The sequence below is a fragment of the Parus major genome, chromosome 6, assembly GCF_001522545.3.
Source record: "Parus major isolate Abel chromosome 6, Parus_major1.1, whole genome shotgun sequence".
Lineage (NCBI taxonomy): Eukaryota > Metazoa > Chordata > Aves > Passeriformes > Paridae > Parus > Parus major.
Window position 1 is genome coordinate 6,102,024 of NC_031775.1, and position 16,162 is coordinate 6,118,185.

Consider the following 16,162-nt stretch of genomic DNA (forward strand, 5'->3'; position numbering starts at 1 on the left):
GGTGTTCTTTTGTATTGCACTATGAAAATCCAAAGCGTTTGATAATTTTCTCATCAGTCATTGATGGATAAATTGTGTTCTCAGGACTATTTATGTATTTAATGTGTGTACCTATTCAGCTGATGCAGCACATTATATTATTTTGTCACATTGCTTGAATGAAGCTAATTGTGTTCCAGCATTTACATGCAGCAGTCTAAAAATTGTGATCTTAATGTCCACTGATGGAGGACTATAAGAACACATTAGGTAATCAATACCTCCATCTAGAGATAATCAGACTGAAGAACTTATTTCATTCTTCCCCTTAGATTTTGCTGCAATAATTGTTTTATCTCAGCTTCTGGAGAACAATAAAGGAGTCTTGTCAGGCTTTTTTCTTTATTTCCTATTCTAGATGAAAAGTGTTCTGACTAGCAGATTCTAAGACTTGGTTAAATGCAATTGTTAAGTTTCATCTTAGCAGTACTGAAACCTGAAATAATGCTGGCTAAAATCTGATTAGGTAAGGATAACTGGAAGATCAGGGAAATGTTTAAAACTCTCCTAAGACAAATAAAAGCAGAATATTTATAGAAATAATGTGATGTTTAACATTGTCTTAAAAGCAGCATGGAAGTAAAATACTTTACTATTTACAGCCATGGCAGTGAAATCTGCAGCAGAGACTGGAGAGGAGGGGCAAACTGGGTTCGTGTTTTCTGTCATGCAGGTGCTGTTCAGATTCCTTCAGCCTGCTGGCTCTCAGAGTAGTCACAGTTTGTTGCTGTTGGTCAGGAGGCAGTGGGGCAGTCATTACTGTAGTACCAGTGTTACTCAGAAAAGCAGTTTTCAGCCACTTAAATGGCAAAAGGATTGTAAATCCTTAAACCTGTCCTGCTGAAATAGGAAATTAAGATTGTGTTGTTTAAGAGGGAAGTTGCAGCTTGGATTTGCAAAGGTAAGGATGTGGGGAAAAGGAAAAGTAATAACAAAATTACTTTTTCTTGTTCTGAGAATGTAGCAACCACAGTGTGTCACACTTCTGGTTATTGAGAGCTCTGACATGCAAACCCTGCACTGCATGGATCTGCATAGTTCCCTGATCCTCTGAGAGAAGTGTCAAGCTCCAAGAGCAAAGTGCAAGGAAAACAGTTCTATGTCACCTCTTCTCTTCCACAATAATAATACTGATGAAACTGGAGTAAAGTGGCCTCTAAAGCACCAGGACTTGCTGGAAAATTTGTTTCTATGGATTAGAAACTTTTGTAAGCTAAAGTTGACTGGTTTTCCAGTAGATCAGAACTAAGCAAGCTACTACTTGGTAACATTTCTAATAGGAGGCATTTCTGAAATACTTTTGAAAGCTGTAAAAATACAATTTTATCATGTGTTTTTAATCATTAAAGGCTCAGCTTTTGTACTCTTCCCCTAAAACTATTTTAGAAATGTGTGCTTATATATTGAAAAAAATCAGAGGTATTTTGTAAGATTTCTGACTAGTTTAGGACATCTGGGCTTTGGTAGCATGTTGCACTTGCTTTTACAAAGTAGAACAACTGAAAATATAATGATACCTTTCTGGGGCATAAAGAAAAAGAACAGTGTGGCTTTTTGGTGTCTTGTTTTTCCCTGTTCTCTTTTTTTATTATACTTTTCCCCCTCTCTCTTTCTGCACAGGGTGGGTATTCTGCTCCCTCCTTCTCTCCCTGGCAGGGCTCATTCCAGGGCATCCCTCGGAGTGTTCCACCGCACCGCAGACAGAGTGAGTCTGTACCTCTCACTCATCTCCCTCACCGTGTTCCAGTAGAAGCTTCCCCTTTGCACGCACTGTTCATCTCGTAGTCTCCTCCTCTCTCAGGCAGATCTCCAGTCATACACGATAGTCTGTGGCTAACAAACTGCTTCCTTTGGCCAGCGTACGAGCAGCTACAACTTTTAGTTTTATAACAGTTATTAAACGCCAATAGACCTCAGCAGTTCTTCAGGCAAACCCGAGTAGGCCCTTGTTTCCAGTCTTGTCTTAACATCAGTCTTGCTTGCTGCATTTCCCTGTTTTCCATGGCTGTGATGCACTCTCCTGTCCATGTGTGTTCTGTTTGCTCACGTGTCCGCACGCGCGTCCATGGGTGTGTTCACGTGAATGCATTGTGGTTGTACAGAAAAGTGTTGGTGGGAAAGTGTCACTTGCATTGTCTCTCACAAAAAGCTTTAACTTTTCAGAATGGCTTCCCTCAAACTAATTTCTTCCCCACACACCCCCGGTATTTGTTGTAAAAAGGCTTCTCTTACATTGGAAGTGGCTGTTGCCCAACTTGCATGATTTATTGTTCCTTATGTGCTAGCTACAATGTGGGCTGATGTAAGATGCATTTGTTCACTTGGCTTGGATCTGCAAAACAAAAGACAATTGCTGATTTTAAAACTGTATGCTTACGTAGACATAGAGAAATGGTAAGTCTTATTTTGTGCTTTGGTACTGCATTTTGAACAGATAAGTGTTTGAAGAAATATAACTACTTCATAACGCTAAAGTTATATTTTTTAAATGTACTGTAATTTGCAAATTACAGTGCCTAGCAAAGCTCAAGAGTGTATTTGTAAAAGAAATAAAGGAAAATTATAGAAGCAAAGTAAGATTTCCGGGGCCAATGGAGATCTGAAGAGTAAGCTGCACCTTGGAAAACTAAGCTTACATATATTTCCCACTGCAATGATCCTTACTTATATCAATAACCAAAAAAAAAAAAAAAATCTAATATTTTATAAACTGTTCTTCAAATACTCTCTTGATTTTTCTGTGACAATATTCATGTAAACAACTCATCAGGAATGTACAGCCTGTTTCATGGGCTTTTCTCTGTGCAACAAGGGATGTGCTTCGTTTTTCTGTGGTGTTTGATGTGGGATTCTGTGTGTGTAACGAACGTAGAACCCCAAAATCCGATGAGTGTGCCTTCTGTTGCTGTGTGGAGGGGCCAGCAGTAGCACAGCCTGGGTGATTCAGTGTCCTATCAACAGACTAACTTCAAGGCGATCAGTTCTAGCCCTGAGGATCATATAAATGTTACGGTTTTGGGGTTTGGTGACTGGAGAGTTGGAATGGGAGGATGGTGTCCCAGCTACCACATGAGCCTCTGGTGTCACATCACTCACAGTGGCTGCTTAGCTGAAGAGGAAGACTTTGCTTGCTAATCTTGATAGTTTTCTGAGCCTCCACCTCATCCCTCAAATGACAAGGGTGGCCTCGTATTCAGGATTCCATAGTAAACTTTTATTACTAATGCAGGTTGGAATTTTTAGTATGCATATTATATATTTTTATATTAAATTTTATTATTTTATTAGATTAATTTATTATTTTTTTTTTTTAATTTTTAGTATGCATTCAATGAATTGCTAGTAAAGGAAGTAAAGTAAAGGAAAATGGGACCTTGACTAGTTAACCTAAATTGTAACTAATGTATTATCTAGGAAAGTAAGTTTCCACTAGTGGAGTGTTCCTAGCTTTTTTCTTTAAGCCTTAGGTCTACTCTATAGAGCAACACTGGGAATAAAAATATGGTATAAATTAGAAGGTTCCTTAGACATTTTTGATGAAACTCTTAATAAACTCAATCATTTATCACTGTGTAAACAGTTCTGTAAAGTAGAACATTACTGGAACGGTCACTAGTATCCTTCTTTCCCACTTGTCTCAGCGGTTTCAGTGTTCTGGTTTTTGAGCTTATATGAAATGCCAAATATGGGGTTTTGAGGCAACTGCTGAGCTGGGCATCACCACTGAGTGTAGGACAGCCTGAAACACTAATGTCAGTGTTCTTTTGCAATAATACAGAGAAGATGATGGAAACATGAAGTAGTCTCAGGTTTTATCTGATTATGTTTTCTGTATAGACATGGAAGTCAGGCACTTCTTTCCTAACTTCTGAATCCTGAACCTAAAATATCATCTCTGCCTGTGAATTCTGCAGGTTTCTTCACTGTGCTATTGATAGCTGATTGATACATAGATCACTTACAGGCACTGTAGATTATAAGGGTGTAAATCTGTAAACTGTTTGTATTACAGTGTATAAACAACTAAAAATAATTGCCCTCCTGCTGTACAAGACAGGAAATATATCTCTGCTAGGTAATATTACACTAGTGTAGGTTTATGGTTCTCTCTAAGCACCAATGTCACAATCTCACAATGTCAGCACACCTGCTGCTGAACTTGCCTCACTGCGCTGCAGTACACTTCAGCACTGGATGTATGTTTTTCACTTTTAATGATAATTAATTTTTAATACTTCCACATTTATTAATTTCATGTTTTTTCACCAGCCTTGGAAACAATTCAGTGCTTTGTGTTTCATAAACACTTTGATAACAGTACATTGCTTTTCTCATTTTAGGAATAAAAACCATATCATTTTGTTCGTGTAATTCTGATGTGTCTTGAACTAAACTCCTGTGTAATGGTCATTTACTTTTCTTTTGGTTATAGGATATAAGCAAATTTTGATGACATTTCAAACTTTGTTCAATACAGTTAAAACCTTTCCAGTTGTGTTCTGGAGCTTTAATGATGTCTAGAAATGTCTAGAAACAAACATTTTGAATACTCATTGGTAAGGAAGCAATCATGAGTTTGTGTTGTAATACAAAAATATTACACCACCTTCTCTAGGCCCCTTAGCCCAAGTGCTTCTCCACACAGAAATGCTGATCAAAACTGCTTTGTTATTCAAGCACTGCAGTTGTTACATCTCCACTTACTGTGCATGTCCTGGAAGAAGCATTTAGACTTTTTGTATGTAAGTATTGCAGATATCTAAGCAATTCTAGCAGGTGATGCACAGCTTGTTATCACCAGGAGGAAAGCTATGCTATGCCAGTGACTGTAAATCAGATACAGGCTGTGCTTTTTCATGCATTTGCTTTTAAACAAAGACACATTGCTCTGAAATGCACTGAAATGTTTCCAAAGCTTTATTGACTGGTACAGCTTTGTAGGGTGTACGAAGTGTTTGTGTTAGAACCACATTGCTCTAAAGCATTAGCTAGGTAGTTCTGTGACAAATTATTAAAAATATCCTGGAATCATTACATTGCCTTTTTTATGTAATTATTTTTGCTCCAAGAGCGTTCAGCTATATGAAGAAGAGTCTTTTAAGAAAAACTCCTTTCCTCCCAACTTCAGGACTTTCAGGGTCAACTACAAGAGAAATGTCTCTTGTACATAATTAAATTTATTTTTGCAAAAAACACCTTGATTATGTGTATGGTCATATTTATTTGATTCCTGCACATACATCTACATTTGTGGATGAAATAGTTCTTTTGATGTAGTTATATATTACTTGAAGAAATTTTTCTTCAAAAAAATAAAATTTTCTAAGTTGGAGTTTCTTTACAGACTGTGCAGGAAAAAAAATAATGCTTTGCCACAATACCCATTATTTTTCTAGCCTCGTGGCTGTGGTGAATGATGGTTTAAAAAAAATACAGTTGTTTTGTGTCATTATTTGAACTCATTCTCCATACTGCAGAATCCTATATTTTAATGCTGAAATAAGGATATTATATAGCTAGATCAAAAGGAAAGAAAAAAAAAAGTTCAAAAAGAAGGTATTAGCAAATGCTACAGGTTTAAGGTGTGAAATGTTAATGTTTTCTAGAGGTGGAAAATGAGAGCTGTCTGATGCAGCCTTTCAGCAGGGCTGTGTCTGAACAGGCTGTTGTTTGAAATGATAGCTTATCCTCTGCCAAGGCAGTGACAGGAAGGATGCCAGAACTGATGAGGAAATGAAAGAATTACATAGTAGGGTTTGTGACCCTTCCCTTCCACCCCTTTCCAAAAAGAACCTGTAGCAGTCGTCTCTTCCAGCTCATGGGTGAGTTGCTAGGAAGATGAGTTATTGAAATATGGGCAGTATGATCCAAGGATGGAATGCTGTGCCTTTAATGACCTTGCTATTCAAGGTTAGATATTGAACATTGCATATTACATATGCATGGAGGCAAAGATTTTTCTTCTATATAGCTGTACATATACACAAATACCTCTGTATATGTGTACATATACACACAAATCCTAGTTGCAGTATTTGTAATGTGAGAGATTAACTGCTAAGAACCTTGAAGTTATAAGAGCAAAGGTATTCCATAGCAGGTCTTGCTATAAATGTGTTTGTACTGCATTACTTAAATACTGTTGCTATTTGTTTCTTGAAGGAGGATTAAAAACCACTGGGGGACATGGTAATTGCAATTGAAATGTTGAAAAGTTGCAGTTCTGTCATGGCAATTGCTCATTGTTTTGTCTTGGTCCTCTGACATCATTGTCCTTGTCTTTTTCTTGTCTCTGCTTTCCATTATGCCATTGGCAAGGAGTTGAGAAGTTAGTCCATTACTTCTGTGATAAAGCGTGGTACAGTACAACTTCAGATTTATTCCCATCTCCCCCTCACACATTTTCACTGTTGGGTTTTTTCTTTGCCCTATGCATGATGCATGTCCGTGGGAGATGTGCATGCAGTTCTTGGATTTTCCATTGCATCGCTTCTCTCCTTCCTCAGAGATACTGCAGGGAGAAAATGCCTTTATTTCATTATACAGAGGTATTATAAAGGGAATCGAGATGGGGATCAAAATAAACAAAGCAAAACTGAAGGGAATTTTCAGCTAATGAATGAATATCACAATGAGATGAATGTCATGACCACATTTTTGACTTTGACAGTCCATTTAACTTCTTTAACAGTACAACATAATGTTTCAGTTTTCCAGCACACAGCTAATACAACCTCAGCAGCTTGATAACCACTGATAATAGTGGTAATCCTCGTCGTGGATGTCATCATGTCATCTTTCTCTGGATGATGTAACAGCCAGTTTTATTCGAGAGAAATAATAGAAAAATCTCTTAGACTAATGAGGTAGGGACTGAATTGAGTAATTTTGAATAGTGCATCAATATTTGGAAGTCTTTTTCTGTACTCTTGTCAGTACAGAAAAATCTGTTTCTTTGTGCAGAAAAAAGAGCATGTGCATAAGGCACTTTGTCTAGTGTATTTTCAGTTTGAGCAGAACTAAGTGTCTTCAGTTGCATTGTACTTGAAATGTTTGAGTCCAACTTTGCATTTTAGGAGCATCCCAAAGGAGTGCAGGTGTTTATCTACCTGCATGTTTTCTTTATGGGACATAAATAGAAGTCTGGGTAGTATGGCAATCTATTCCAAATCATGGTCTGTCCCATCCCAGAAATATTACCAGAAGTGCATTCAAAACAATGCAGATGATATCCTTTTTTCAGGACTTGCATGAAATAAAATATTGTGCCTGGAAGGCAGAATGCTTCTTTATCTTTTTCCTCCTTTATGTGATGGAATTCATCAAGTACTTCAGTCCTTCAGCTGGCTTATTGTTTTTACCAGTAGCATGGTCAGAATTTCAAAGACTTTCTTTGTAAAAGGAGAACTTGTATTTAATGCAAAGATAGGAGCTGTGGGTGACAATAATACAGTTGTCAGTGTTGGATACCTTGTGAACTGTTAGTGCATATTTTTCACGTGGCATTTTGCTGCTTTTAGTGTCATTTTGAGTGTTAATGCATGTAGAAATTTGATGATATGAAAATCTGTCATTGTGATAATTGGACAGATCTTGAGTAGAAATAGACAATTAGAACACGGTACAGTATTTAAAACAGCTGGACAAAGATGATACCAGAGCTTTAGTGTCCTCATAATTCTGAGCACATAGCCATTTTCTACTTTAGTATCGCTAACTTTCTAGGTAATAAGCTGCTTAGACCTTTTAAGGTTATAAAAGATAATGAGGAAAACATGTATATGACTATTTTTATATGTAAAATGCAAAATTGCTCAAAGGGAAGAGCTCAAATACTACCTAGCATTTGTCAGAAGAATTCAAACAGCATTATTGAAACCTTGATGGCTTTGTTGTACTTCAGATGTGTTTGTGTTTAACTCAACTTATCATACAAATTTAGTTTCTTCTGTAACTTATCAATTTTTTAATTTTGTTGATTAGTATTGCTAGAATTATTTGATATTGAGTTAGAACTTTTCTTATTAGGTTAGATATTTATCTGTGTTTTTGAAGACTAGCATCTAAAAACTCTTCCTAGTTGGGGGAGAAAAATTTTCTGACAATTATTTTTCCACATTTGACAGAATACTGTGGGTTATAAATGTTTTAATTTTTTTTACTTCAAGTGAGATTAGAAAATATTATTTATTTGTTGTAGTATTTGCATGGGAATCAGGTACATATTGCTTTGTTTTCTGCATTAATTATTAGCAGTTTTGGTTTTGCAGGTGAGATCTCAAATCAGTAAATCATTTTGGCTAACATTGGCCTGTCAACTCCTAGACTGGAAGGATAATAACTTCTGTAACCCAAACATAAACACTGGAAAATGGAAAAACATCTGGAGGACTAATTTTACTTAAGCTCTCAGTGTACAGAACTATTCCTTGTGTTTAACATTTCCTTCCTGTGGGGTTGTATGGTTAAGAAGGATTCACAAAGTTAAGCTAGTTTTGGGTCACATAAGGAATAATGTTTTGGTACTCATTTGACACCATTTCGGAGACTTCTTTGCCTTTTTTTTAAAATCTTTTCCGTCTTTCCAAAATAATCACTGTTTGACTGCTCAGGATATTTGCCTTACGTGTCTGATAGCTGATGTCAGTGGTCCAGATTTTGCCCTTCCTTAGAAGACAACTGTTATATTCTAAAGGGAAAAACTGCTCATAAATAAAAAATAGACTGAGAATCTTCGATTTTCCTCTCATTAACCACTTTTTTTTTTTTCCTTGATGAGGAATTTTGAGGATTCAGTTTTCAGTAGTAATCCTGCCAGGGAAAAGATGAAAAGCCTAGAGTCCTGAGTTTACTATGACCATAAATGTGTAACAGGAATCTGGCATGCACAGCTATCACTGGATTCCTCTTGCTTACTCAAGAGCTAAAAAGACCAGACAAATAATGGGTTTTCTCTTTAGAACTTGTGACTAATTCAGGAGAGTGACTAAAATAACACTTGTAGTCAAATCTCCCAAACGAACATTGCTTCTTTTTTATTTACTCTATTTCACTAGTAAACAGAATAGGCCTGTTTACTGTGTGCATGCAACCTGACACCTGGTAAGAATCCAGGTAGCTGAGTGATGACTAGTTGGTAGGAGTTTCGTTCTCCTCCTTTGTAAAGAAAATGAGAAAAATAATCCAAACCTGCTAAAACTGTAGTTTAGGTTTTAGTAGATTTTAAGTCTTTCCATGAATTACAGAATTTTTAGTAAAGCTTCCAAAATGCTTCCAAAATCTGTATCCAAGTTGCAGATGTAGGATGTCTTGTGAAGCTAGTACACCATTAATCTTCTAAGTCTCTTTACAGGGCAGAGCAAAGAGAAATTACTCAGAAGAGGTACTGGCAATTCTCTTGTCTGATGTGTGTCTGATTAGATTGTATCTTCTGATAAAATGTAAAATCTTCCACAGTTCTCTTTATCCCATGGTTATCAGTGGTAGAGTGTGATCTCTACATTCACATGAACTCTGTTTATCAGCTCATTTAAAATCAGTTCAAGATAAAACAGTTGCCTAAGCTTAGCCAGTAGCCTGATTAGCACATATTTCCACCAGATTTTCTAGCCTCAGTAAGTCAAGGAAATGGCCTGTGAAATGTTCATGTGGTCCATCCAACTCCCTGCCTGCCTGCACAGTAAAAGGGTTGGGGTGGTTGAGGTCAGTATGCAGTGAGTAGAAATAAAAGCTGGACACAGCTGTTGCTTTGGGTTAAGCACTTATTAGAATTGATCTGCATTGACATTAATTTTTGAGCTGTCCTGCAGATTTGGGTGAAACCATCAACCATGCCCTCTTCATGTTTCCTTTTTAAGCCAATCTGTTTCTTTTTCCGTCTTTATGTTGTTGTTTATTTCAGTGCTGGTATATTTTTTCCACTTCAGTTACAAGTTCCGTTTGTGCGCATCCCATGACCCATCTTGTTTTGCCAAAGTCAAAGTTTTGATTTAAAAACCCAGATATTCAGCCCTTATCAAGCATCCAGTCAGCTCACGTTGGATTTTGAGTGTATCTGGTGTCTTCTCTGCATAATATATTCTTGTGTTATTTTCTCTTCAACAGCCTCAAGTACTACAGCCTTCCAGCAGCCTTCCCAATTCCACAGACCTCGCCCAGGGAAAACTAATAAAAACCCCACATACCGAGGCCCACAGTGAATATCATAAACCAGATCTGCATGACAGTAGAAATCATCAGAGTCCAAATGCTGCAAATATCTCTCTCCCAAATAACCTGAATGACATAAACTCTTTAACGAGCATACAGTTAAACACAAAAGATGAAAATCCATCATATTTGGACAATTTGAAAAACAAAAACACTGAAGACCCTGGAGAGGTGGCTAGTAGTAAGAAAGGTACATTACCACTTCGTTCCCACTTTCATACCTCTACACGAGCTGATGCTCCAGAGGTGCAGACTGGATTATCTGTGAAAGGTCCACCCTCATTCACAAACCAGGCTTCTCAGCCAAAGACTTCGAGAATCGTGAAACCCCCAACTGCTTTAGTGCCTCCTACCATGGCCGTTCCCATACGATCTGCAGATCATTCCACTGCTTCCAAGGAATGTGAGCGTCTACCACCGAGTAGTTTGACTCAGCCACAGCAAACATCTGGGCAGGATAACCTAAAGGTTAAACAGAGTCAGAAAGTGTCTAAACTTCGCCCACCAACCACGTCCTTTGTTAAATCCAAGCAAGTGAGCAGTCAGAAATCCACACCAGTACCTCCAGAGCCTCAGAACACCTCCCTAAAGTCTAACATCCCAAGGCCACCAGTCCAGAGAAAGGAAAACGTGCAGACACACCCCTCTGGTTTGCACTCCGGAGACAGCATGCCCCCTGGTCGGCACTCCCGCCTCCCGAAACCAAAGACACACTGAGGCCGCTCGCACATCTCACCGCACGATGCCGCGCCCTTAGCCTCTTCCCGTGTTGTGACTGCCTTGGAGCCTGCTCTACCTGCAGCCTGCAAATCCTGAGTCACTGTTCCAAACTGCATCTTCTTTGGGGTTTGCATTCTCCATCCTGCCGTGTTCTGAGGCTGATGTTATGAGCTGTTTCTCTTGAGAGTGCTTTATTTTATCGCTGGTCTGTAATAAAGATGGTATTGCAATCTTAGTCATTAAGCAAATGCTGAAGTCTGTGGTGACCACAAATGCCAGAATGCTGCACTATTTATTTCAGGATAGCAGAAATTATTTCATACCTCTCTGAATTATTAGACAATGAAATTGCTGTTCTGTTTGACTTCTTGGTTCTGAGTACTCATTAGGTCAGAGTGGTAGAAAATTAGACTGACTAGCAGATGTTTTATTGGCCATAATTCTGACTCTGTATTCCAGAGGCCTATGCAAAAATCCTTGTATTTATCATTCTCTCAAGACTGTCATATTTAATGTTATTTAATCTGATGGGTTGGGTGGGTTGTGTTGTTTTGTTTTGCTGTAATCTGAAGTTGCTCTGTTCTTTATTTATCCCGTTTTCACTGTTCACAGACATTAGGCCGATTTCACAGGGTGAAACGAATCTTCTCACTTAAACATCCTCATTTGTTAAATGATTGTGGTATGTTTTTATTGTGTTGAATAGACACATTACCGGGTAGATTCTTGAAATGCAGTGCTAAGGATGTTTATCCAAACCTTCCAATGCAGGCTCTTAGGAAGTGGTAAGTAGGGAGCCTCTGGGAATAAGGGGTCCAGAACACCTATGTTGAGGTTGCACAACATGCATTTTAATTGATATTTTAAACTTTTATTGTTCTGCTTGTATTTATTGATTTCTGTTTAATATTGAAAGGCTCTGAAGTACCTGACTTGAAATTTTGCACAAACTTTGCCATATCTGTAAGAATTTGAAACTATTTTACAGAATAAAACTTATATTAAAAATATAACTATTTTTTAAAAAGGAAAAAAAAAAATAATCCTACTTATATGCTTTGAGTAATCCTATTATGTCCTAATCCAGAGCTGGTACTCTTAAGAGTTTTTCAAAGATGTGTTATTTGGTTGTTTTTTTTTTTTTTTAATTTGGTTTTGTTTTGTTTTGGTGTTTGTTTGGGTTTTTTCTTGTAATTTCTGAAGAAGTGCATGATACCTGGTAAGGAGCTTTTTGGGGAAATTAAGCATAAAAAAAAAAAAATCTACATTTTTGTGCTCTCTAGGAGAAGTATTTTTTCTGAAAGTAGTCTTGGTGCACTCTGGGACCATGACACAAATGATGTGAGTTACATATGCGCATATCCAGTGAAGAGGCTTTCCAGAAATCTGATGTTATATCCCATCTCCAATTCTTCCTGTCTTTCCCATGACTCTTCGGATGTTACTGGTTGAGTTCTTTTTTCTTCTGTTCTGAAGGTGGTTTTAACAACAGCAGCAGACAGCTGTTGCAACAACTTGGCTCAGAATCTGTTCCTGAAGAGCACATAATCTCAGTAAAATGCAACAAAGTGTTAGTTTGTTCTAGGCTCTGGCTGTAGGACATTGATACATTACAGTATTTTCTTTGAGAGAATTAAAGTGAGTAGGTGTAGACATTTCATAAATCAGTATTCAGATTCTATAATATAAGCCCTTTAACTGGGCATGTCCTAATGGATACCTCAGTTGGGTGAAGGAAAAAAAAGTTGTCACACCTGAGTTTTCATAGTTGATATTCAATAATTATTTTGGCTTTCTCACACTGTAATTTTATTTAACTGACAATGAAGTGGAAAAATTAAAAGCTTGGGGGGGGGGAAATGGGTAGGGGGAGATTCTTTTTCAGAACTATGTACATCAGTCTGAAATAAGGGACCTGCAAGACTTGCTATGAACTGAGGCGATGACAATGTAAGCAAGACATAACAAGACAAATAATGTTAATTGTTCCAGTTGGTATAGGGTCAGAAATCACAACTTGAGATTGCAGTAACAGTTATGCTCTGGTAAAAAATTATCTCCATGAAAAGCATTGAATTAGTGGTATTTAGTGTACGTATTTACTTGAATAAAAATAAGAAATAAATAAGACTCACTTTTTATATTCCCCAAAACTAGCTCCTGGCAGCTAACTGTGTTTCTCAGGAGTTTAAAGACTGCTGAGGGAATGAGCAGATTCCTGGTTCATTTTCCGGTCCATATAGATTTCTATGGAAGGTGTGTTTTTTAAGTTTACTTTCCTTGAAGAGAAGCTGATTTTATTGTTAGTTGTATATGATTTTCTGTAAAAATACAATTTCATCTAATGTTACTGCCAGAAATTCATCATATTCTGCTTCTTACTCTGGAGGTATTGCCAGCCTGATTTAGTGATGTTTCAATTTTTATGTTTACATTTAAAAGTACAAGTATCTACATCTTTATTCATATCTGCACCTTTACTGAAAATTAAGGAGATGATCAAAGCAAATTAAGCCAAGAATATCAAGATGATCAAAATTTTCATTAAAAAAACCAGTTCCTAAATTTTTTTCCAGAAGAAAATGCTATATTTATATGGGTGTGTATATATATATATTAAAGGAACTTAAGTAGATAATAGTCCTTTTTTATAGCATTTCCCTGTTTTGTTCTGACAGATTAGTGAGACACTGAGCTGGAGCCAGCAGGATTTGATCATGGATGAGACAGATGCTAGCCTGGCTTGTGTTTGTGTTCAGCTGCTAACCTCGCATCCCTCTAAGACAACTGCATGATTGGGCTCTTCAGACTTTACCAGGGAAGGCTCTGTTGCATGTATAGTAAGTCCAGAGTATGGCAAAGCCTGTCAGGAGATGGGCAGCTGGGAGAGAAGTGGTGAAGAAGTGAGGTTTGAAGCATAACCTTGGTGAAAGATGAGGTTTGGGGAGTGCTGGATGAGAGGGCACTGAGAGTGCTTGTCAAATGGGATTAAGTGAGTATTTTCAGGTACCATATCTACCTTATGGAAAGTGCAGATATATCATCAGTACTGGTGCAGATTATCCAAAATGTGTATATTTAAATATTTGATATCTTCAGGGGGTTTTTTAGGTTTATAAAACTGATTTTTTTGCCATTTTTTTTTAATTTCTCATTCTTTTGTGCAATATTCACAAAAGTATTAAACTACTGTTCAGTATGTGTGTACAGAGGCAATTACATGTTTTAACAAGTGAATAAACACAAAAGAAAAGAACAGAATTGCACTTTAAATGAGCTTTATTGCTTGGAGTTGTGCCTAAAATAATCTAGATGCCTCCTGCTGTGTGTGGCTTTTGTTTGAAACAAATTTCCCTGGTAGTGTTGCTGTTTCCAAGGTATTTTCACATCACTTTCACAGGATCGATATGCACTCTAGCATGTTTAAAAGTATTCATATAGTGTACTGAGTTTTTGTTGTGCAATGACCTTAATTTAACTGTGGAATTCTAACACTGATGTTACAGCCAGATCATTATTACCTTCTCCTTCCCTGAAGCTAGCACTTCCTACTGCCAATCAAAGCCAATGGCAAAATTTCCCTAGGACTAGCATAGCTCTTATAGAATAATGGTCCCAGAATATGCTTTTGAGAAAAGAAGTGCAATATTATCTCTCCAACTTTCTCAAAATAATTACAAAGGCCCTGAAAATCCAAAAAATGACACAATTTTCATACAGTTCCAAAAAAAAGAGAAAGGGTTCCTCAACTTTCCATCTTGTAGCAGTGAGAGTAGGCATAGCAACTAGACTGCATCATAGGTCAGTACAGTTCATTTAATCCTTGATCTAAATGCTGATTTGTTGTAACGATGCCTGAAAACTGAATACCATTTGTGTGATTTCCTTTGTTTGCATGTCACAGCCATATGCACATTCTAAAGTATCATACTGGGGTAGGTTGCATGTTGGGGGGGAAGTATTTCTGGTTTTGCACAGCACATAATCCTCTTAATACAGACTTTTTCTTGCCGTACAAATGGAAATCAGTTCTTGAATTTGGCTTCTGTAGCTGTTCCTTATCTCGTTACAGAGGCTTTTTCTGAGCAGAGTGGATTTAATGTGACCCTGGTGGTAGGGCTCAGTAGTCATCTTACAACTGTGCTATCAAGGAAATTCAGTCACTGTTATGGTAAAGCTGCTCACTGCCTACTTAATTGTAAAAGCACCACCATAAAACCAACATAACTCCTGTGTAGCAAAATCTTCAATTCAATAGTAGCTAAAACAAGAGGTATCCTTACTATCTGCTTTGTTGTTTTTGGTTTTTTAGCCCAGGCCAGAGTAAATACTGTATATTGGAATTTGCTTGTAAAGTTGATTAAAAAACCTGTATGTAAAAATTCTTTCCTCAATGTTGCTCTAGTGAATAAAAATTAAAGTCATAATTCTAATAAGTATCTCTTTCTCTTGACTATTCACTTCTATGTTTTTTTGAGTCATTGTGCAAAATGTAGACAGAAAATCTAGGGTGACAGGGAGATTTGGTTTACACATAGAGAGTGGATTTTTTCCTTGGAATTGTCTCTCAAACAGAAATGGCAGGCTTTTAGCATGAGACTTAAAGGAAAAAGAAAAGGAGGGGAGGGAAAAAACATAGAAAAGCTGAACATTTTAATGTATTGATTGCAGATGAATATGGACTGAGATGGCTAGTTCTTAAAGGTATGTTATAGCACTTGTAGTGCAGTTAGGAAGAGTATTTATGTATTTAACGAGTTAAAATCATTATTGTAAGATTCTTTCAGAGAGTTATTTCACCACAGAAGTCCAAATGAATACAACTTGTGCTAATATGCAAGTCCTAATTGTATGTCAGTATTTTGCCCATGGTTTGAATGGTTTGCTGTTCTTGAGATGAAAGGAAATCTGCTCCATTAATTAATCCGACCTATTTCAGTAGATGGAAGTTCAAGTTAGAAATTGTGATCAAAAAGGGAAGAAAATCCTGTAGTTTGAAGAAAGAGCATTTTAAAAATACTGCAGGCAGGCACTTGTAATCTTTAACCTAATGTTAGCTTCAAGATCGCCTTTGAAAATTTGCAGGGGTTTTGGGGGTGTGAAAACAGGGTTTCCAGGTTCAAACTAAGAATGTTTGAACTTTGTTCCCAAGAAGGAAGATAGTGTGAATGAATCCTCCTGCACTGTAACCCTC

General features: G+C 37.2%; 1 protein-coding gene across 7 annotated transcripts in view; it reads left to right on the forward strand.

Moving 5' to 3' along the window:
* CCSER2 (coiled-coil serine rich protein 2) overlaps positions 1 to 15,407 on the forward strand; it is a 61,814-nt gene extending 46,407 nt beyond the window's left edge. For 3 of the 7 annotated variants that reach the window (XM_033515500.1, XM_015633134.1, XM_015633137.1), the window contains one exon: positions 10,144 to 15,407. In XM_033515500.1, coding sequence (XP_033371391.1) covers positions 10,144 to 10,965 — 822 coding nt within the window. In that variant the 3' untranslated portion in view covers positions 10,966 to 15,407. Of the gene's footprint in view, positions 1 to 1,659; positions 1,745 to 6,357; positions 6,398 to 10,143 lie in introns of all 7 variants that reach the window. The other 4 variants (XM_015633138.1, XM_033515501.1, XM_015633139.1 and 1 more) reach the window with 2 other exon arrangements.
* Positions 15,408 to 16,162: the final 755 nt, after the last annotated feature.